This window comes from Dermacentor silvarum, chromosome 4 (assembly GCF_013339745.2).
Source record: "Dermacentor silvarum isolate Dsil-2018 chromosome 4, BIME_Dsil_1.4, whole genome shotgun sequence".
Taxonomy (NCBI): Eukaryota; Metazoa; Arthropoda; class Arachnida; order Ixodida; family Ixodidae; genus Dermacentor; species Dermacentor silvarum.
In genome coordinates, this window is record NC_051157.2 from 170,032,042 (window position 1) to 170,056,088 (window position 24,047).

The 24,047-nt window shown below is 45.4% G+C and overlaps 1 protein-coding gene and 1 non-coding gene across 2 annotated transcripts; both read right to left on the reverse strand.

Moving 5' to 3' along the window:
- Positions 1–6,124: 6,124 nt before the first annotated feature.
- LOC119450767 (uncharacterized) lies at positions 6,125–20,710 on the reverse strand. Its single transcript, XM_037714272.2, has 2 exons — positions 20,039–20,710; positions 6,125–8,159 (listed from the first exon to the last, which is right to left on the reverse strand). Exons 1-2 carry the CDS (start codon positions 20,612–20,614, stop codon positions 7,722–7,724), a joined length of 1,014 nt encoding a protein of 337 aa, XP_037570200.1. The 5' UTR covers positions 20,615–20,710; the 3' UTR covers positions 6,125–7,721.
- Positions 20,711–21,901: 1,191 nt separating this feature from the next.
- Positions 21,902–21,972, reverse strand: Trnag-gcc (transfer RNA glycine (anticodon GCC)). The gene has a single exon. It is a non-coding gene; the product is annotated as a tRNA-Gly (tRNA).
- Positions 21,973–24,047: the final 2,075 nt, after the last annotated feature.

Consider the following 24,047-nt stretch of genomic DNA (forward strand, 5'->3'; position numbering starts at 1 on the left):
GTCAAATGGTGACCTAGCTCCATGCCCGCTCACGTGCACAACAGGGCGTTGCGGCTGGAGACAGTGATTGTGAAACAGCATAAGAAGCAATTTAGAGAAACTTGAAAGTGCACACTGCGCATTTCCTCAGAAGCGACAGCAGACCCCTTAATATATCCTTCAACCGGCCATGTGAGAAATTGCAGTCGACACCCAAAACAAATATGTGTACGCCTCTAAAATGAATTTATGTGGCGACGTATACGTGCACAGTCATACTTTGATTACATGGTAATTGTGGTCCTGCGACCACTGCCCTGGGATGATTGGTATCCATGTCAGTGCTTTAATTGTTGTACCACGTGCACGGCCGCCTTCCAGTTTGTGTGATGTAACCCGAGGCCTGCTTTACAAGTGAAGCGATCCAGCACAATTTTTCCAGCACAATTTTGTGCTGGATCTCGCATATTACTATGCGAGATCTTCCAGATGGAAAAAATTTCCAGTTCCAGCTGGATTATTAAACCGGAAATCCTTCCCAGTTGGAAATTACTTTTTCCAGCTGGGATTGGAACGTCTGATACAGCTGGAAACAGGTTTCTTAGCTGTTGTCAGCTTCAGCTGGAAGCCGTTCCAGTGTAGAAATCCCTGTGTAGAAACTGGCACAGCTGGATAATGTGATTACGAGCTCCATTTCCAGCAGGAAAACTGTCATTCCAGCTGGTATTGAAAAAATCAGCTGGAAATCCCATTCCCAGCTGGAAATTAACCTCCAATTTTCATCTGGACACGTGTTCTTAACTGGTCGCATTAAAATACATTTTTACAATGCCCAGCACAAGACTGAGGAACCAAACCTTGAACACACTGCTGAAGTTGATAACAGTTGATACTTCCTGACGTGCCTTCCATGTTGTCACCAAGTATCTTGTGATCAATATATTCTGTAAATATCGCTGTTTGCTAATATTTCTTCTCGCATGACATTCTGGTGCAGGTTAAGGGCTCTCATGTAACTATATAGTACTTAATCATTTGCTGCCTTCTCAAGTCGGCAAGTACTGAATAAAGCAAGACGCTGTGTCTGGTTGGAATTAGGGATGTTTGCCACTACTGGGCATCACTGGCTTCTCCACAAACAATAAATTGTTCAGTGGTAAAGGACGATAACTTCCACGTAAAAAACATTCTGGCAATAAATAGAGCTATTCATTGCTGTCCTCAAAGCACATCTTTACTGCTCGAACTTAGGACAGCAAACCGTTCATAGAATTGGAATGAAATGGAGAAACTTCAGTAATAAGAGCTGTATCACTTGTTTTAATTTTAGCACCAGGCATCACAAGTTGAGTTAGTGAGCAGAATTGTAAGCATCTAACTTTAGTTACAGCCCGAAAGACAAGGTGTTTGTTTCAGTATGCGCTACTCCAAAAGTGCTGGTTCTGGCCCCTGTTCTATTTCCCCTGTAATTCTTAAACGTGCAATAAGAACATTGCAGTGCTGACCTCCACTTGAGTGATGAAGTTCAGGTCCACAAAGTGTCCAAGAAGGTCCAAGAGCAGCAGCCATGTGTCGCATCACTGGCATATGTTTAGGCTGCGCCATACTGTGCATGTTTGTTTCATAATCAAGGATACTGCTTGGGTGTCTTGAATGTACATGCAACACACAATGTCGTGAACATTCAGGAGGTATAGCTGATTCATTAAGGATTTATATGCAGTGCAGTAAGAAGCAGCTAAAGAACTTTTTTTTTTTGCCTTTTAAAATGCATCTATCTCCATGTGAACATGATTGCCTGCTCAGCTGCCATGAGTGCATAGACGTCAAGTTCTGTGTCAGTTCTCCCCTTTCATGATACTTCCTTCACCTTGTGGGATTCCGCAGAACTGATCTGCCAGATGTCACATGCAATGAGAACATAGGCATTCTGAATGACAACATCAAATGCCTGCTCCATAGCAATATGCGAGATGCTTTTAAGAAAACGTGCCGCATACCTATTCACGTTAAATTTATGGAAGCTGTCACATGACAACAGTAGAAAGCAGCAGCCAGTACTGCTTTTAAGACTATAATACCCTTGTTACGCAGGCATGCCCCTGTGGCTGCACCTTGGTTACACTTTACAGCAGTTATGGGTAAAAAGGCCTAACTGTATTTATATATGCCGTTATCACAATTAGGTAAGTTAGTGGGTTTACATTTCTTTTATGTTGTGCAGGTGTGATAGAGCCTAACAATTGTGTAGCAGGAGTGCAAGAGATAAACCTTGTTCGACAGGGCAGAGCCAGCATTTTGACAAATGGACTTGTCTTTTACAGAAGTCTAACTTACCACTGAAAGAAAAGGCTATGTTGCATTCTCAATGAACCAACGATGCAACCTGCCAAGTTCCGAAACATTTTGAATCAAAACGACATAATACAAGGGAGTACTTTGAAACCTGCAACGTTGTGCTGACATACCGGTGGTGTTGTTTTAGTGTGAAAAAATAAAGATACAGAGAAGTTTGACTTTTATTTCTCAGTAGTTACTCAACATTTTCCACCAGAACAATGAAATGAATATTTCAAAATTAAAAATTCAATGGTAGGGTTTAAAACCCTGAAACTATACCGTGGGCTATGAGGAACACTGCAGTGTGAGGCTCTGGGTTAATTTAAACCGCCTGGGGTTCTTTAATGTACACCCAAAGACGGTACACAAGCATTTTCATATACAGCCCAGATCAAAATGTGACCATTGCAGTCAGGAATCCAACCCACAACCTTGTGCTGAAAATGAACTTTAAAAAGAAAAATTGGCGCACTATAGCCTTGACGGCTGCTGCACCATTAAAATCCCAAATCATCAAAAGAACGCTTCGCCAGTCTAGACTGACACATTGTAGCTCTTTAGTGCCCCTTTAAAGATATTTGCGTGTAAATATAGTAGCCTCCAGGCACTCACACTTATGCATAAAGTGCAGGTTCCTATCATGCGAAATTTCTGAAGCAGCTATGTGCTGAAGAGAGCAGATTATGATGACTCTATCTTTCTACGCTGTTGTTGTGCCAAAGGCTTTTTCATTTCAGTCTGCTTGAAACCGGCCCCATTTGACACCAATTGCATGTTTACATGCTAGTAGAAGCAGCAATCAATTCCACTGCCATTTCATTACAGAATTCTAGAACAAGTCCCGACAAAAAATTTGTCTCCCTTTTTTACACCCAAGTTCCCTAATCACTTTATGGAGCCTCATTTAATTTTTTTCATATTACTTGTTGCAACTGCCCTTTACATTCTTACATATACTTTGTATGCAACGTCCCATTACACTATCCGGCTTTGGTCCTCCTGAGTGACACTACATCGTAACACACCTCAATGTTATGAAACTTAATTCTGGATTCCTCCAACATGTAACAAGTAATCAGTTATAGAATCGTTAAAGCGACCTGTTCAAAACACATGCAACGTAGATAGTAGCTTCATGTGCATTGATTGAGCAGGTTGAGCATGCGCAGGTTTCATTACATAAGAAAAATTGTAGGCAGCGATCACATAGTATCCCAAACTACTGACATGAATGTCAGTGAGCAGGCCATACACCACAATCATTTTAGCAAAACCTGAGCATGCTACACACTTGATGAGATAATATGTGAAAGATGTGATGGGCAACCTACGTTCCAAAAGAACCGTGCAACAGTGGACTAGGCTTAGATGGTGTTGAATGTGGAAAAATGTGAAAAGAAAAAAGTCACAGGCCTGCGCGGCACACACAGCACAGTCACAGCATAAGCTAGTTGAGCGGTGCAAGAGTAGCTCCAATTTCGGCACCACGCACAACAGGGTCTTTGCGGCGAAGTGTCCTCGCTTCGATTTTCACGAGAACAATCTGAACTGTCCACCCGGCGTCGACAGCGAGCTGCGGCTTGTAATGCTCTCTGCACAGCAGTCTGCTGAGCCCGACGATGCCTGGTTGGAGCTGCGCACGTAGCTCTACGATTCGCTTCTTCAGCAGCGGTTTGTACCTTGCGAGGAGACGTCATAACGTGTATTGAAGAGGTACCCAGAATACGGGGCGCACATCGAGATAGTGTTGATTGAGCGCCTCGTCTGAATCGCATCTCGTCTGTGCCTGCGGCGGTTGCAGGCACTTTAACTAGATGGCGCCACCATACTGACGGAGGCTCGGGTCATCTGCGCCTGCGCGCCGTGTGTTTAAAGGGAATATTTTTGCTGCCTGATAGCAAGCGCTTGCGTATCTCAGTGGTAAAGTATCCGACTCCCACTCAGCGGGCCTGGGTTCGATCCCGGCGGAGAGCGGGTACTTTTTTTCGCATTTCTAGCGATAGCGGCTACGGCCAAACGCCGGCGGTGGCATCATCGCGAACCGAAACGGCTATTGGAATGAGCCCATAACAGCTTACGCTGTAAAAAATAAATGGGTGATGTAAAGGTGTGGGCTTCACGTTTTTGGCGACATTGTCTTTACATGGCCTATGCCTACTGCATTGGGCTGAATGACTTGCGCATTGTTGGCTTTTGTAACACCATGTGACCAGACCGCTTTTCAGAGTGTAACGAGGAACCCTGCACAAGAGACACTACCGCATGAAGCCACGCTACTCTTGGTGGGATGCTTCGAACTGGTCACATCAAAACATCCAAAAGTAATTTGTTGTGCAGTCCAGGAACTGGCACATTATGGTATTGTGATTATATGGAGTTGCCATATACAGTAACAGAGCAAATAAAGGAAGACAAACAAAGGCTTTGTGTCAGTAGTTGTTAAAACAATCACTTCATCTAGGATTGTCAACCTCACAAGCCTGTTTTTTAACTATGTATCCTGTGTGGTTTATATACAATGTACTCATGCTGACAATCGGAAGTGCTAAACTTTTTTGCAATTTTGATTCATATGTTAGATGTCAAGATGTTTTCATACACACAGTAGTGATCAATAGTTAAGAAACCAAGGCTGCAGCAAGAAATCTGAATTTTCTTCTGACACGACGTCACAGCCTAGAATTTATACATCCACTGCACTGCTTGGACATGCATGAGTGCTCTGTAAAACTTTATTTTGGGCTGCATGTTCAGGGTGCAAAGTAAATGTTTTTTCACGGTGCCTATAGAATCAAAACTTTTGCGTGCGACTGCAAATTAATGCATAGAAACAGTGTTGAGGAGCGTCCAATGTAACATGAACATGATCATCATTGTAATGGTGTGCCAATAATAGGCATCTCAACAAAGATATAGATAAATCACCAAAGAACTGAAAGATTTTCAATTTCAGGGCAATAATTCTGAAAACATACAGTACAATCCCATCAAGCCATCTACACAGTACAAGCACCATAATATGAGTCATAATGAATGTGTGGATCATGATAATGAGTGTGACAAACCATATCATCACCCATGATATTGTGACGTGATAGTGATGGGCCAGCAGGGAGGTCAGAAAATGACGAACTTGAAAGTAAGCTGTTTATTGGGCAACTTGCACCCTCTAAACCAAGGTACAACTCGGTGGCAGCAAAAGCAACAAGCGTAGTCGGTGGTTGTCGAAGTGTATGACAAAGCTATCATGCCGTCCCCTGTTTATAGAGGCATCATCATCTAATTCTATTATCTTGAGATAACCACACAGGTTTGAGAATCATCAGTCATCAGACAATATTTATGTCCACTGCAGGACAAAGGCCTCTCCCTGCGATCTCCAATTACCCCTGTCTTGCGCTAGCCGATTCCAACTTGTGCCTGCAAATTTCCTAATTTCCTCATCCCACCTAATTTTCTGCCATCCTCGACTGTGCTTCCCTTCCATTGGCACCCATTCTGTAACTAATGGTCCACCAGTTATCTGTTTTATGCATTAGATGGCCCTACCCAGCTCAATTTTTTTCTCTTCATGCAAACTAGAATATCAGCTACACCCACTTGCTCTCTCATTCACACTGCTCTCTTCCTGTCTCTTACCGTTACTACCTAAAATGTTTCGTTCCATCGCTCTTTGCGCTGTCCTTAACTTGTTTTCGAGCTTCTTTGCTAACCTCCAAGTTTCTGCCTCGTATGTTAGCACTGGAAGAATGCAATGATTGTACACTTTTCAACAACAGTGGTAAGGTCCCAGCCTGAATTTTGTAATGCCAAATTCAATGTCAAAAAATTCGAGAATATGCTGCATTAATTTTTACACTCTAGATGAGTTTGTCTTGCGACATGTGGCAACATCTGAGATTCACAAACACTGATATCGCGAGCACATCTTGCATAATGACTTGAATGTGATAACGCTTTGCAAGCACAAGCTTACAAATCCTACCTGGCAATATATGGGTCAGGACAAACAGAAGCATGATGAACATGGTCTTAATGAACACATGGTTAGCAGCCAGGTTGACAATCAAAAAGCATGTTTGTCAACAAACTGAGAGACTGTGCTCCTCCCTTTCTCGCGTAAACCATCTTCAATACACTTTCTTTAATTTGAAAGTTTACCCCGTGACATAAAACAGCTGAAGCATCTTATATGTACACGTACTACTGACCCAAAAAGTTTAGAGACGAAGGGATCCGACAAAAAGCTGAATATCTCTGCAGCCTCAAAACAAAGCCTAGTATTCCCATTTCCAGCCTCTACTGGTATAAGCGAACATCATTGTGATGTACGGTTTTACTGGCTACTTTAAAAGGCTGCTCGGATATTTAGCGTTTTCTCAGATCCTGTGGTCAGTAAACTTTTTTGGTCGATAGTACATACTGCACCTACTTCAATCTAGGCCAGCCTCGATTCTAGGCAAACCCCCAAAACTCAGAAGGTCAGAAAATTTAAAAGTTTTCTCAAATACAAACTAAGCAAAAAGAAGGCATTTGACTACAACAAAGAACATGCGTGTTATTAAGGTTTTGGACAGCCATTGCAAGCATATGCAATACAGTATTCACTTGTCGTCTTTGTCAATATACCTAGCCTCTATGTCTCTCTCTCTTCCTACAGTGCACTGTCCTTGTCAACAACGAGACATAGCTACGTTCAAAGAAAACGAGGCACACCAACCTGTCAGCTGCAATCTTGGCCTCCCAGATTTTGTGGCATGCCGCAGGGTCTCCGAGGCTGTGTTGCAATATAGTGCCTAGAATATCGTGGATCTGAGGTGCACTAAGTGTCTGGCGGCTGCGGCTGAACTGCATTCTCAAATCTGAGCTGACTCCCAACTTTCATACTTATCGTGTTTTAAAGAAAAACTGTCCGCCTATATTTGAGCAAGTACGGTAGCTTGTCCTGCTCAGTGAGAGAAAAAGAATAGAAACGGGAAAGGCATGGAGGTCAACCAGACGCATGTCCAGTTTGCTACCCTGCACAGGGGAAAGGGGGATAAAGGCCAAAAAGAGGGAGAGGGAGGAGAGAGAGCACTGAAAGTGTCACTTCGTCCGGAGGTGCACATCGACACACCACACTCATATGACATCTCAGTCCTCAGATGTCATATGACATCTCAGAGATCTCAGTCCATTCAATGAACTATAGGAGGGATCTATGGTCTGCACAACATATTTACAGCTGGTTGTCCGGTGGGCAGCTTGGATGTAGTAACGCTTTCAGTGATGCCCTGATGAGCACAGCCTGGGACAACTCCACAAAAGGTGCAGTAGGTTTGCAAGGGCAGCTGGTCAGGTCATAAAGGAGAAGTCACGCCGAAGACTTGCCGACGGTCCAGTGCATCAAAATTGAGCTTAAATCAGCAAGCATCCAGGGCATACTCTAGCTCATTTTCGAGAAACCATTTAGGGTCTTTCAGAGTGTGGTGATCTCCGAGCCTTGTTGTTCCAAACAGAGCCAGCCTGACCATCTGGCCAAATGTTCTGTTGTAGCGGCCCACGTTTGACACTGTCAATGGCCCGAACGTATCTGAGGTGACCAAGTAGTCCCGGTGCCGAAACAAGAGGTGAATGGCAAAGTACTGTCTCCAGTCGGGCTTGCAGACACCGTACAAGAGGTGTGCCACGTTGTGCACGCCAAAGTCATAAGGCACGCGGTGAACAAGGTGTGGCCTTGGCACCAGAATCATTTCTGTGGGAAGGCGTCCCGCATTCCAGTACCACAGCTCGGGACGGTAGTATCGGTACGAGTTGTACCAAAGTTGGAGAAACCTGGCATTCTTGTGGGCTACAAGAACCTGAAAGTAAACGGGCCAAACAACAATATGCACATTTTCGAAGACAGCCTCAAGCAAGTGTTTTGTACTGGTGTCATTACTGGGTGCTTCAAGATAACTCCAGGGGCTGCATTACATAAAAAGATCCTCTTCCTTTTTCCATTCTTTCTCCCTTCGTCATTAGCTGGCATGACACCAAGCCTTCGGTATTGCTAATATTAGCCACTCGCTACGACATGTTATAAGAAATGGACAGAATTAAAAAAAAATACACTTACATAATACTGACCCAGAAGTAGCTGTGAGCACAAAATTATTCTTACTACATCAGCACAAAATTATTCTTACTACATCACCAGCACACGCTGACCACATTTGTGATGATGGAATATTCACCGTAATCAGTATCTTTTCCTACGTCAGGTGGGACTGCTTCCAGTTACCTTGGATATCATCATAACAATCTTTTCCCACCGCAGTCGTTTTTTTACACCCTTTACTTGGTACAGGTCAACAAAATCAATTTCTAAATATTCCATTCAAACAAGCTGCTTCTGCTGAGAGCTGTTCTGCTTGTCCCTACTTAGGGCAATTTCAGCTGTCTGCACAGGTCCGTAGAATAATACAATACAGTAAAAGCTCGATGATACGAATCTCACGGGGTCACGAAAAATATTCGTATTAGCCGAAATTCGTATCATCGAAACACAATTAAAACTACTGTCGAATCTCAAAAATTCGAAATCGAAGGGGCCCGAAAATTTGTTCGAATTAAAAGGACGTATTTTTGAAGTATTCGTGCACCATAGTACGATGCACGAACGGTGCGAGTCGTGAAATATCGCGGCGCGCAAGCACATAGCAAGCGCGGGCCACGAAACTGCCCACGCCGGCTAACGGTCGCTTCCCGATAACGACAGAAAACAAAGATTCAGGGAGCGAGCGGGCGGCGCCGGTACACGGGTGCGCGCGGAGACCGTCGAAGGTGAGGGAGGAGGGCGGCAGGAAAGCGGATTTGGCCGCGTCAACTCCGCCGCTTCTGTGGCTCCCCTCGCCCTCCCTCTCAACTCCCTCGTAGCTCTCTCACCTTCGACTCCCGCACATGTCCGTGCGCGCCCGCCGCCGTGCTGGCGCCAGCTTATTTTAGCCGCCCCCTGAAGTTTCGTTTTCTGCCGTTATCGAGAAGCGAGCGTTTGCGGGCGTGGCAGTTTCGTTGACCCGACTGTGCCTCCGCCGCTGCTTCCCTCTGCGCTGCTGCCGCAGCGTGCAAGGTCAACATGTGACTTCATTTTATCCGCGTGACTGAGACGTCGGCACTAGTGTGTGCTAGAATACGGTTGTCTAGAACACTCTAGTCGGCACGTACACGCTTGTTCCGGCGCGATGCAGAAACGGCGACCTTGCAATTTGAGAGAGGGTGAAATTTCCGCCGCGGGGTTTTTTTTTTTTTCCCGTTCCCTTGCGCGCGGCATTGAGGGGTCTCCTGAGCTTTTGCTCTATGGCGGTGTCTGAGCAATGCCGGTCGGAGGCGCCGCCGCGTGATTTGGCGCGCTGCTAAGAGCATTGTCGGTGCGCGGTATGTTCGAAATAAGCGCGTTCGAATTCGCTTGCTTCGCGTTGACGTTGAACGAAAGCATGTTTTTCATGATAGTCTCGCTGTGCAACAATTGTGCTCAGTGTTGACGTTGCGAGGCCTAGTTCCTTAGCCAACTCCGTCCGCTTCCTCTTGGGATCCTCATCGACCTTTCGAAGAATGTCTAATTTGTCTTTGAAGGAGAGTGCTTTCCGCTTGCGAGACATAGCTCGCTGCGACTAGGCAAAATGGCGCAAACACGAAGAACGCGGCCCGAAGCGCAGCAGCCACTCCATCTGACGGCTCGCAGAAAAGGAGAAGTACAAAAGCACCAAAAGCGCCACCGCTTCAAACTCTTCGCGCCCAGTCGCGGAGTCCGCGCTGTCCGGCGCTGCGCCTCCGCACCAAAAGAGAAGGAGAGAAAGCGCGTGACTGCGCGCTGTTCTCTTTCGCGGCCGTCGGTGGGGCGGCGTTTATTCGTATCAACCGACGCAGGCTGAAAATCGATTCGTAACAACCGTTCTCTAGCACGTTGCAAAGTAATGGGGCTCGGCCGGGACCACAGAAAAATTCGTATCATCCGGAAATTCGTATTAGCCGTGATCGTATCATCGAGCTTTTACTGTACCACTCATAATGACTTTGCAATATTTTCACAGGCTGTGTGCTCACCTCATGGACACTCACACTCATTAGCACTCACTAATGTTCCTAGTCACGCCCAGTCATGCTCACCAACGCTCACTCGCATTTATAGTCGCTTCTTCCTTGTGCCAGTGCCATTTGCAAAGCAAGTAGTAATCCGCCTTTTTCACGGTGCTACGGCGCATGCGCCCTGCCCTGGCGGATTAGTCGCGAAACGTTTTGGAAGGGTCGCGCGCGCGGCCGTGCGGCCCCGTCTCGGGGGAACGTCCCCTGAAAAAAAAAAAAAATGCGCTCGCACGCGCGCTACTGGAAGTGGAAACTCGTGCTGTGTACCTCGTTGAAACTTCACTGGTAGCTCGACGTCGGTGCGGTACCGAAAACGTGCGTAGCGTAAGACTGCAACTCCACTTTTAACAGAAAGCGGCGAGGACTTCGTCCAGACTGCACAGGGAACCACGTAGTTGCCGCCTTGCATTGATGGCTGTAATAGCAAATTTATCGATAAACCCCTGTGTTACACTTCGACCACACTTAAAAGCACGTTGCTGACGAAGACATCTTGCAGCGTCGGTCCTCGCTCGCTGGTAGTGGCAGCGTGTGCCCGACTTCACGTACTCGTTCAAGACGCGGTAACACTGGGTCGATACGAGACCGACAAGACGCGGACGCTTACGATTGGCCGACCATTCAGCACTGTGTCGCGGAGACCATTTTATCATACCAGGCCTACAAGACGTAACCGACGAGCGCGAGTTGTACTGCGACGGGCTTTCTTGTCGACGGCACCGATAAAATCAGCGTGCCGACCATCATTCGACCGAACCCCGCGCGATCGGCCGTCGAACCGATAACGCGATAGCCGCAACGCCTTCGTTGGTATATATAAATAATCGCGCTCAAAGTGAGTCAAGACATGCCTACGAAGTTGAAATGCACAAGATTGGACCCTCTCAATCCGTGCACATAAGTTTGAGCCAATGTTGATCCTGTTCAGCGGAAGTTAGGCCTGGCGCCGTCGAGTTCGCGCACCCGCTACCGGAGGACCTGTACTGAAAAGTAAGCAAGTTATAATGAAGGAAACTGCTTTTATAGTCCAATTCTAGCCTTAGCGATTTGAAATAAACTACCCTTCGCTTCGATCGCCGCGTACACAATAAGCTGCAAGCGGGGACACAGCGCTGTGCCCAACGCCTGTGCCAACATCTGTACGTCACCATTCCCGTAGGCTGCCGGTCGTATTCGCAACGTAGATGGGTGGGTTTTTACGTGTTGGCATGCTGACACATTTCTTAATTCCTGAGATGTACTCTTTATCTCTGCGTCAAACCCGAAACAAGAGACGGTACATTCGGTACAGCAGCATAAACAGCCGCCTCGCTCAGTTATATACCAACGGTGTCAGCGATGGCATCCGCGTTTTTGCAGAACAACACGGCCTTTAAATGAGCGCTTATGCGAGCACAGTTTGCTCTAATAATGTTTTATCACACGCGCAAACTAACTATCGCGAAGTTAAAGAAAAGCTAGAATCAGTAATAAATTAGCAGCCCAATATTTGTAACTGGATCACAGCCGCCATTGTTTAAGTGGCTCAGCCGCTCATACTGACTCGTCTCACGATGGAACAACGCGGCTCATATGAGCAGATATGTGTGTTTTATTCTACTTTTCGACATTCTTTCATATCAGCGCCTTTTCATATATGCACCTTTCCCCCATTTTTTGACGCTAACAACGATCTGTGGCTGTAGATGCGGATGTAAACAAGTGCATCGCTTTGCTAAATCCGACGCGGAAGGCTGCGCACTCCAAAACATCTTATTTATGCGAAATGTCTAAAGAATGTGTAAAAAGAATTAAAAAAAAAAGCGAGGTGCAAGTGCAGGAGTTAGCGCCAACAAACTCCAAAGCAGCCGCTACGGCCGAGGGAACTCAGCGTGCCTTTATCGGCCGCACTGTAAACAAAACAGCACACTCAGGCCTGCTCACCCTACATGCCTACATGTATATAGTTGGTGAGCGTTACATGGCTTCCAGGAACGACATGCTGCCCCCCAGAAGCCATTAATAATTATTCGCAATCCACGAAACGCACAACCGATGCGCACTTAACACGGGCGCAGGTTCACAATTCAACCGGCGAAAGCCCCAGCACCCTACCAAAACGTTTCCAGCGGCGCGCGGCAGAGGGCAGCACAGGAAAATGAAAAAGGCGGATTGCAGTTTAGGTTGGTCTCTCTCTAAACATGGCACACACCTAAGGTGATGAATTGTGAAAAGATGAAAGGCAGGTAGCATCAAACATTACCGGGGGGGGGGGGGGATGTCTCATGTATCATAAAATGTTGCCGAATACAGAAAGAATACAAAACTGTGCAGCCGGAATCATCCACATTCCAGTACAGCTGTCATCACAGTGTTAGTGACATTAGGTCATCATCGCTTAACTTCAACTTGTTGGCAAGTTGCCGCAAAGTTGTCCGACTGTGCCTATTTAATGGATACCACCCTTCAAATTCTTACAACAAATTCTTTGAATTAGTAATGTTTGTCTAATGCGAGAAAAGAACAGAACGAATTTCCAGAAATAATTGTTAATGAATGGAACTTGCCTAAATTCATGTACCTGCCTCTATAGCTCGGTTGAAAAACAAAACTCACATTTAATGTTATTCAGTGTGTGAACATTAGTTTTTCTGGAAACTGTTGTTGCTGCTGGTTTTGCTGCTCTGAACGTCGTATACAGCTTTTGCTTTCTTTAGAATAAATTTCCATCATCGTCAGTCTATTCATAAGCAATGCAAGACAAAGGCCTCTCCCAGTGAATTTACCCTGTCTTGTGCCAGCTGACCCCATCTTATGCCTGTAAATTCCCTCATTTTTTCACACCCCCTAATTCTCTGTCGTGCTCGACACTGCTTTCCTTCTTTTGGTACCCATTCTGCAACGCTCACAGACTGCAGGTTATCTGCTCTATGCATATTACACTGCCTGCCCAACTCCATTTCTTCCTCTTAATGTCCACTAGAATGTTGGCTAACCCCATTTTCTTTCTAATCCACACCACTGTTTTCCTAGTCATACCTAACGTTTTTTGTTTCATCACTCGTTGCGCAGTCCTCAACTTATTCTTAAGCTTCTTTGTGAACCTCAAAGTTTCTACTCTTTATGCTAGTACCAGTAGAATGGAATGATTGCACACTTTTGTTTTCAAGGGCAGCAGTGAGCTGCCAGTAATGATTTAACTGATGATGCCTGCTGTATCATCATCATTTATTGTCCCTTAAAGACCCCGTTCAGGATATACCATATAAGCTGGGAGGCAAAAGGCATCAATAAACAGCATGGTCATTATTATACAGTTGTTCAGTGGTATACAATGGTATAAGTGACTTAGTTACCCATACAATCGCAAACAAAACTGGTAGCACTGGTATGCGCTAGAGCTCTGCACGGGCCCGGGCCGGCCCGAAAGCCCGGGCCCGGCCCGGCTTGCGGGCCGGGCCGTCCGAAGCGTTTTTTTGGCGGGCTCGGGACGGGCCGGGCTCGGGCTTGAGGCCGCGGGCCCGGGCCGGACTCGGGCTTGAAGCCACGGGCCCGGGCCAGACTCGGGCCCGCTCATCAAATTATTTAAGTAGGCCTTCGAGCAACTGTTATGCATTGCATGGTTCAATGCATTCTGTGCCAAGCTGAAGTCACACATGAAAAATGACTGTCATCATCATCATCAGCCTATATTTATGACCACTGCAGGACCCTGCGATCTCCAATTACCCCTGTCTTGCGCTGGCTGCTTCCAACTTCCTCCTGCAGATTTGGTAACTTTATCACCCCACCTAGTTTTCTGCCGTCCTAGACTGCGCTTCCCTTCTCTTCGTATCCATTCTGTAGCTCTAATGGTCCATCGGTTATCCATACTACGTATTACATGGCCTGCCCAGCTTCATTTTTTCCGCTTAATGTCAACTAGAATATCGGTTATCCCCGTTCTCTGATCCACACCGCTCTCTTGACAGTATATCTTATCGGATGACTGTATATCTTATCGAAGAAAATAGTAAAAAAGATGATGTTCTCATTTTAACAGCCGAGCTGTTTCAGCCGGGCGCAATGTGTCTGCTGAACCCAAAAAAAGTGTGCCGATCCTGGTAGCAGTGTAGAAAGGGTCCAAGCGCAATGGCACATACACCTGCGAACTAGCAAAGCTGAGCCTGGACAAGTCTAGCTAAGAATGGTGGGGACTACTTAAACTTAGTCAGTCATCGATAGGCAATTGATAGCCAATCAATAGCTAGTCGATAATTGATCAATAACCAATAAATTCCGGAAACTTTTGTAGGTGACTTGGTAGTGCTTAGCCTAGCCCAAATACGTGGCTAATATCTTGCGATAGAAAATCGAAAGCCAGTAAATAGCTAATCGATAATCAATCAATTATAAATAAATTATGGGGAATGCTGGGGATGACTTGGTAGTGCTTAGCCTAGCCCAAAAGCCAGGACTTGCTAGGTGCCCATCAGGTCCGCTGTCTCTTTAGCATTGCGCAGGCAGTGCTACGCTATTTTTATTTTCCACAAAAACAAACATTGTTTCCGCGTAAGGAAAAATAAATTATACAAAGAACCACTCCTTAAACCATTTCCATGTTACCGCTTTTGCGATTACACTATTACCAGTGTCGATACTATTGCATTATTTTAGCGTTAAGGCCAGTTACTGTTGTGCTTCAATGCATAAAAGAGCTTTTTCCTCAAAAAGTTAACTGGAATGCCCATTCATTTCGTCGGACACTTTGAAAATTAATATGTCGAAACTGGTTCAGTCCTGAGAATTAATTCCAAGTGGATACGCCTTGCGAACTCAGCGGCTATAATTCGTAGATTGAAAGATGTGCCGTATAATGAATAATTAAAAAGTTAATTAGCGTAATTATGTTAAATATTAAATTACACGATTTGACCATCCATTAGGCCAGCCGCGTCAGAATTAGCTTGGAACTACATAAAACAATTATCCTCCTTAGAGCGTCGTCGCATTATAGCGAACACAAGAAATCCTGAGAACACTCTATAAGCATCAGTCATTAATACATAACCTACCATTCCCTTTGAACAAATACAAAAATGTCGATCATTTCAGTAAGAAAGAACTCAGCCCATACGTTGGTAGCTTGTAATATATCTGATGTGATTATTATTCTGCCTTCGTGTATGGCTCTGAGTATATAATGTACATCTTGTTTCGTTTTATTAGCAAATGTTAATCTTGTAAAATTCAGTCTCATGCTATGTTGTATAGCTGGTGTTGCCTTGTTTTGTATAGCTAGTATTGCTATTGTATATTTTATATAGGCTGGTGATGATGATGACTGCTATTGTAGTGTGGTTTAAAATGCATTCTGTTAAAACTTTTCCCAATTCTCTTAACTCGCCGTGACGGAAATATTCTGTTTTTCCGTTCATAACTATTTCGTCCGTGAGGAATTCCAGCGACAGCTGGAAATATATGTGAATTATTGTACATGTGCGCACACTGTTTGCTGACGTACTATTGCCTTGGCTGGTGTTTTGGGTCACGTCAAGCTACGTATGTAGCTTTTATTCCAAAATGACCGTCAAGCATGTAAATTGGAGAATAAATTGATTTGATTTGATTGATTTCGTCGGACACTTTGAAAATTATTATCTCGAAACTGGTTCAGTCCTGAGAATTCGTTCCAAGTGGGTACGCCTGCGAACTCAGCGGCTATAATTCGTAGATTGAAAGATGTGCCGTAAAATAATTAATGAAAAAGTTAATTAGCGTAATTATGTTAATTCTTCAATTAGGCGTTCTGTTTTCTCGTGGAAGTAATGGCCGCCTCATCGAGTAGTTTAGATTAAGGATTATAACTGTGCTATCTGCCACAGGCAATCTTTGAAAATTTGGTTCAGCTAAAATGAAACGCCCTGTATATTTGCATGCTAAATGACATCATAGAACCATATCGTACAAATGAAGGTAAGTGCATGGGCACCAGCGGAAAAATAGCAGCACAGGCAATGGGCCGGATTACTGTCGTTGCCGTGGGATAAACAAAGATTTCGGCCTTTTATTGCTTATATACTGCAGCTGATTAAACCTCGAGAACGTGAGGCTGAAAGATACGGTACAATCTGCAAGTAAAAAAAATATTTTTTTTCTCTTACAGGCCGGGCCTGGTCATGCACACGCGGGCCCTAGCTAAGCTTAGTAATGAACGCCCGGGCCCGGGCTGGTCTCGGTCATGTACGCCCGGGCCCGGGCCGGGCTCGGGCTCTGTATTACGGGCCCGGGCTGGGCTCGGGCCTTGTAAAGCGGGCCTGGGCCAGGCTCGGGCCGAAAAATCCGGCCCGTGCAGTGCTCTAGTATGCGCTACAACCAATTTTGTTCTGTAAATTTATCTCACATCATCTGGGTCCCATGTGAGTAATTGGCGTAGATAAACATACTCTTGCACATATTCTAGAGGCTGACTATCAATCATGAATTTTCATTCTCTATTCACGCTATTTGACTGATTACATTTACGACACTGTGAAACACGAATATAACGAACCAGGATAAAGCAATTAATTTTTTATATAGTACATGCAAAACTCAGTGACCAATACTCATGTTACATAACTCCCTCATAATGAACTGGACACTGGATACATCAAACTCAAGGCATCTGCTGCCAGCACCGCAAAGCCACTTCCATCCCGTGAACTATGTGATCCGGGAAGTTATTTTTATAGCTCTGTTTTTTTTTTGGCATGCTGTTTTCTTGACCATGCATGCAAGAATACTTGGAGCATATTAAAGGAAGATCCTATCAAGTCTGCATGGTATACTTAAACTGCGCTAACCCACACGGACAAAGACGAGGCAGACAAGACGTGCGCAGACTCGCAACTGAATGTTTAATGGGTGAAAATGACATATATACAGAGGAAAAATTAATACATCTGATTGGCCATCCAACCATGGATAAGTTGATGTCACACAGTAGCTTCTAAAAACACAATCTCGCAATCAGCTAGTGACACCGAAGCTTCGCTTACACACCCACGTGTAGTTTTTATCTTAAATGCCTCAAACAGCTCCATAATACTACGGTCCCTATGACGGTACAAAATTCTAGTTTGCTTAAAAAGTGGAATGCAAGTTTCCTTGTTTAGTTTTTTACAGTCATTGCAATCCTTAGCCACGTGGGAATAACCATATGAACTGCTATTTTTTTAATGTTCTTTCAGCCGAACATTAACACACCTAGCCGTCTGACCGATGTATACACACCCACAAGAAAAAGGAAATTCATTCACTACTGCGCAGGCGCAGGGGACAATGGTTGACCCTTGCGTATGCTCAATCTTGCAGACAAAAGGGCTGCTGCATCTATGCACGACAAGGCAATTTCACTGTTTACAATCTTTGAATGCCTCGAGGAAAAATTGAGGGGGACTTATGGGACCTTGGTTGTGCATAGATGCAGCACTACAGAAGTCATGCTCCCCCGTAGTAACGGAAAGTGTTAGTTTCCAAGTGACTAGGCTGATGAATGCTGGACACCCAAAATCTGTAATTGGAGCAACCTGTGATAAATTAGTAAGGAAAGTTAAAAGTAGCGGTGTGCACACACCGCGCACTAATAAAGAAAAAAGAGTGTTTGCTGTGATTCCATACCAGCGCAAAGTTGAACACAATTTGAAGAATGTAGCGCAGCGGTATGGGGTCAGCGTAGATTCTCAGCCCCTCAGAAAATGTTCCGTTTATGTGCTAGAGTAATGAATGCGATTGACAGGGCATCTAACCACAGCCCTTTTGTCTGCAAGATTGAGCATAAGCAAGGGTCAACCTTTGTCCCCTGCGCCTGCGCAGTAGTGTACGAATTTCCTTTTTCTTGTGGGTGTGTATACATCGGTCAGATGGCTAGGTGTATTAATGTTTGGCTGAAAGAACATAAAAAAAATAGCACTTCAGATGGTTATTCCCACGTGACTAAGCATTGCAATGACAGTAAAAAACTAAACAAGGAAACTTGCCTTCCACTTCTTAAACAAACTAGAATTTTGTACCGTCATAGGGACCATAGTACTAGGGAGCTGTTTGAGGCATTTAAGATAAAAACTACACGTGGGTGTGTAAGCAAACCTTCGGTGTCACTAGCTGATTGCGAGATAGGGTTTTTAGAAGCTACTTTGTGACGTCAACTTATCCATGGTTGGATGGCCTATCAGACGTATTTATTTTTCCTCTGTATATATGTCATTTTCACCCATTAAACATTCAGTTGCGAGTCTGTGCACGTCTGCCTCGTCTTTGTCCGTGTGGATTAGTGCAGTTTAGGTATACCATGCATGTCAACCAACTAGCCCGACTTGGATACCTATCAAGTCGCTCACACATGTGCCAATTTGAGAGTCGGGCTGCTGGGGTGTGCAAACGCACTAGCGCAGTTAGTTCTGTTTGACGACACAGCTTGGTGGCGCTTGGTGCGGCAAGCAGAGCTTTTCCAAGATGAAGATAAAGAAGCTGCATGCCTGGTGTTCTCCGAGAAGGCAAGATGACCGTTTGTTACAAGCGCAGTTTGAGCTATAGTTGCCAAAGTGTTTCTGGGGGTGTGTATCTTTCCAGTGATCTATAGTTTCAACAGCAAGGCATGGATGACTGGATTCTTGTTCAAGAAGTGGCTGTGTGACTAGGACAATGAACTGACAACAAACAGGCACGAGGTTAGCTCGGTCTTGGTCAACTGTGCTTCTCCACAGAAGATAACATCCTACATACAGAACTGGTAACAGTTAAATTTCTGCATTGTGCGCATCTATAATGTAATCAAGAAATGCTAGTGCCATCTGTTATAGAGAAGAAGCACGGCATGCAGAGTTGAGAATGAGCATGGACTGCAATAGTGAGCACGAGTAGCACAGGTGTGCGGAGAGGGAGGCGGGAATTTCAAGTTAAGGACGAGACAACTGGTAGATGGCAGTGGTGATTGCTATTCCACTTCGTAGCGGGCATATGTAAACAACTTTTAACCCAGTTTAATCTTTAATAAATTTTTATACTTTTCGACATCTATGTTGTTCTTCATACTACTGACGACTAACACAATGCATCACAAAATGTTACTTAAGTTCGTGATAAGCTAATTTGGATATGTAGAATATTAATCAATATATCAAACTACTTTTCTTTTGTTTTTGACAAAAAGGCCTGTTCGTTGTAACCGGGTTCGACTTAGCTTAAAATCAATGTCTTTATTATTCTTGCATCCCCACTCCTATGCAATGACTGGCGAGGTCTCTTCTGTAAAGTAAGCAATGACCTAGCTGTTGCTTCAAATATCACCTACGTTGTCAAAGGCCAGAAATTCCTCACAACAATACAGTTACGTATAGAATCCGTATCAAGGTGATGCTGCCCTTTGCTCACGAAAACCTGCACATAAATCCAAACACCACAGAGGCCCACAGGAAGGAGGAGACGGGGATGTGATCAACAGTGTTCGAATAAAGGACATCACTGCAGGAAGCCAACGTTTAGACAAGGAAACTTTTCTTCGCATGTGGGCCCGTTGTCGGAAGTTGTCGTGATTCGCCGTGACGAAGACAGATTTCTTTGTCGAAACGTTGCTTTATGCGAATGCTGTCGGTCTCGCTGGCATCATTCCACCCACCTGAGTGCCGAGTGCTTGATTCGGGTACCATCCCAGCGCCATTTCGAAGCGCCGGAACGGCTCCAAGGAGCGCACGAGGTACGAGTCGCCGTCGAGGAAGATGCCTCCGTACTTGCGCAGAATTCGGAGCCTCGCGATGTCTGACGCGTGGTAGATGGAGCTGAGCCGTTTGCCGAATATGTGGCGCGGCCTCTTGACAGTCGCGAGCCGCAGGCCGGGGATCCCGGCGACCAGCGGCCAGTGCGGACTCGAGCGCGTCGACTCGTCGCACCGGTCGCAATGCACGACGAGCGAGCTGGGCCGCTGTTGTATCCACGCGGCTCGGATGCAGACAGCTTCAGTGAAGGTGAGCGACGCGTTGCCCAGGCGTACGAAGTGCACGACGTTGGGCACGATGGGCCAGTCGAAGCCTGTCACGTTGTCGGCATTATCGAAGTCCACGATGTCGCCAGCCCACCAGTTCCGTATGGAGGCGGAGACACAGCCCGTGCGGTCTGTCCGTCGGTAAAGGACGCGTAAAGAGAACAAAGCGACGACAATGACTACTAACAGGATTAGGCGGTGCGTGTAGCGCATCGAGCTGTGTTGACATCGTATGACCAACGTTAACTTTCAGGAAGCACGAGCTTTGTTTGTCAACAAAACCTCCACGCCCGCGTTTGCGTCGAATAACGTACATGAGAGAGAGAGAGAGAGAGAGAGAGGGAGAGCACTGGGTGAAAGTAGATAGTGGCACGTTTGAAGCATTATAAGGAGGCCGCCATCAACAATCATCAATGCCTAGAATTTTACCACGTTCGTACTTAAGCGTTACTGCTGTAACACCTATTTACGAAATATATTTACCATATTCCACTGCAAGAAAAAAAAAAAAATACCCGTCGTTCAAGACTTGAGGGCCGTCTTTCTTTCGTTCGTTCTTTCGGAAAATTCCTTCTCATGATCCGTAACGCCTGCATCACGGTGCCCTGTATGTTCTCTAACTATATACTAGATAACGGTAACTATATAACTAGATAAAGGTGCTCTTGCTAGCTGCTAAGACGCCGACTAGTCACAAACTCTTATTATTTTTTTCCCACTTGCTAGGCTGTTGAAATTACCTTGGTGATTTGCATATTAATCCCGAAACCCTATCTTTGCCGGTTCAAGTGCTCATTCACTAATTGCAAGTCATCCGCTGCGGGTTGTTGAACAGGGCAGTGTCATCTACGAAGCGCAATTTAATAGGATATTCCCCGTTGATGCTTTATCCCCGATCCTCTCCTACAAAGGTGTTTCTACAAGTAATAATCAAAAACCGCCGTTTCGGAATGCAAGGACATACCGTCAGCGGTGGCTACCACGGGGCGACGGTTGAAAAGTGTTAATTAATCGCTAATTAAAGAAAATTCAATAATGAACTTTCGAACTTTTTTATTTCAGTGGGCTCATCGTAATTGGGAGAAGCGAGCTCTGCGTATGAACTTTTTTTTTTTTTTTCCGAAAAAGAAATGCAAATACTGTGACACGACCACGATCTCCTCTATAAATTGCCAATCTTTCGCACTTTATAGAGGAGACACAGCTCGTCGTGGACACGACGAGCTGCGTCTGCGTTCTGCCAATGCCTCCTATTGGTTCTGCGGACACCACGATTGCGCGCGACACACAGATTGAGAGGCTCCGCAGAACGTCACTTCAACGGCCTAGCGCGCACTGCAGCCTCCCAGTTTCGCGCGCTCTGATAGCCACGATTCGCCGTGCTACATTTCCCCGGGTAATTAAATATATACATCTGTGCTTTTGTTAGATAAAAAAAGTTGATATGGGCGAAAAAAAAAAAAAAAAAGAAAAGGATGAGGGGGAAGGGAGAAAAGAAAATGCGTCGGCCGGGAATCGAACCCGGGCCACCCGCGTGGCAGGCGAGTATTCTACCACTGAACCACCGACGCCGACGACTTCAGCGTAGCAGTTGGTGGTAGATAAAATGCGTTATTGCGCAACGTTTGGTCTATTTCGGTCATTGCACTGGTCAAAAGCCGCTAGGAGAAATCGCGATGTCTTGTACTACATTCACGGCTGGTGTATTAAAGCACAGGTGTGTTTTAACGCGATAGCGTTGAGGGCCCCGTGTCGCAGAAAATCCGGCGTCGGCGCCGGTGTCCACCGTCCAAGAAAATCATCCCCAACCACGCAGGCCCTCCGAATATATTCAAGTATGTGCATATTCCATGCCTTCTTATATGACGTGCGGTGTATGCGAGGCCACACCATTCTATCACTAATGTTGCTCATACCTTGTGTTACATTCTACAATCCATTGTCTTACAATCCATGGTGCACAAACCTATTAAACCTTCTCAGACTGAAATATTAAAAGTGTGAAACAAGAACGGAAACCTGAAAATGATGTAATTTTTTTGATTGTGCACAATCTCCGGGATCGGCCCACGCACGAGGCCGCGTTTCTACCAGAAAGCTCGCCTTCGTGCATATATCGTTCGTGTAAACATATCCTTCATGTAAACGCGGCTAAGCAAGTCGCGTTTGCATGAATGCGAGAAATAGTGCATCGTATCGCCTTCCTAGAGCATGGCATCTATGTAAACGGCACCAATGCGGTAACCATTACGGTTGCATAAGCTGCAGATGTCTGGAAGCGTGAGGAGCATGCATTCAGGGATCTTTGAATGCTATCGCGTTCCACTCTTAAGAGAGAAGCTTAAGCGCCCTCCATGTTTTTTTTTTTTTTTTTCGTTCTTTTTTTTTTTTTTTTTTTTTTTTGTTTACAGCGGCCGTGGTTTTATGCGTTACGAAGTTAGTATACTCTGTAAACGCTTGCACCATTTGGAGTGCATCTCTGTGCCACAAAAATAATCATCCCTCATCAGTCTTGCAATTGCATTTAATCTCTTGGAAACTCTGCGCTCGCTACTTTCCTGTCAAAAATGCTATGTCACGCTGACAGGGGCGTAGCCAGGGGGGTTCAACCCCCCCCCCCCCCCGAATTCCCCCGTCCCCCCCCTTACGTACCCACCCAAGTTGGTCTTTATTCTATGCCCACCCATTCTATGCCCACCCTTTGTTCTCGTCGCTTCGCGCTGACATAATTCATGAAACCGGTGCTACTATCACAATTTTATTCCTGGGCGCTTCCGTTTGGGTTAGTAATTTACAGCGAATCATGTCTGCATATGGAAAAAACTGTCACGGTGTTTGTCAAGGCTTTGACACTCTGTGAAGTTGGGCGAGAATGAAAATTGGGCGAGAATGTGGCGGGCCGCATTCTGAAGCAACAAATGCGCAACAAATGAAGCAAAAAATGCGGCAGCCGCATTTTAGATGATGGCGAAAACGCTCGAGGCCCGTTTACTTAGATTTAGGTGCAGGTTAAAGACCCCAGGTGGTCGAAATCTCCGATATACATTTCCGCCGCTTCCCTTCAGGTGCCGGTTAGGCCGCGCTCGCGCAGGATCTTAGTCTGCGCGAGAAACGTCTCTTGTTTGCGATTTCGCCCCTACGGACGGCTGGTAATTACTGTTGTGTTGTTGAATCCCAAACCAGCAATTACGGAAGGCTGGTAGTTGCTGTTTTATTGTGAAATCCCAAACCAGCAATGTACACACGAAGGGGTTGATGACAGCAGTGAAATTCCACCGACTCGCAACAGAATGCACGAAACAGACAGCTGACAAGCATGAATTACTGCTGTGCGCAGTACAGCGTAAGTAAACTCTTGTTGCAGGCGCTGACAGTTCTCGTCGGAGTTCACGCGTCCTGAGAAATTGATTATGTGCACTATGCACTGAACAAGACCAGAGTTCATTCCTGCATCACTAGTACACCGATCAGTCGAGATTCTGTGAGGTACAAGGCCGCTTCCTGTTTGCACCGGCGAAGTGAAGCAGAAATGAGTTGCACGCAGTACTTAAAATATGTACACATACCATATCTATGCTGTGCGGTGAAATATTCTTTACAATTCTGGCTCTGTTGACGTATAGGCAAATGACGGCTGCACGTTCGC

Bases quoted from the DNA above. Each gene is read 5' to 3' on its own strand.
- LOC119450767 (XM_037714272.2), bottom strand. From the start codon at position 20,614: ATGCGCTACACGCACCGCCTAATCCTGTTAGTAGTCATTGTCGTCGCT. The intron at 8,160-20,038 runs GTGGGTGGAATG...GTTTACTTTCAG, and splicing joins ATCAAGCACTCGGCACTCAG to GTTCTTGTAGCCCACAAGAA.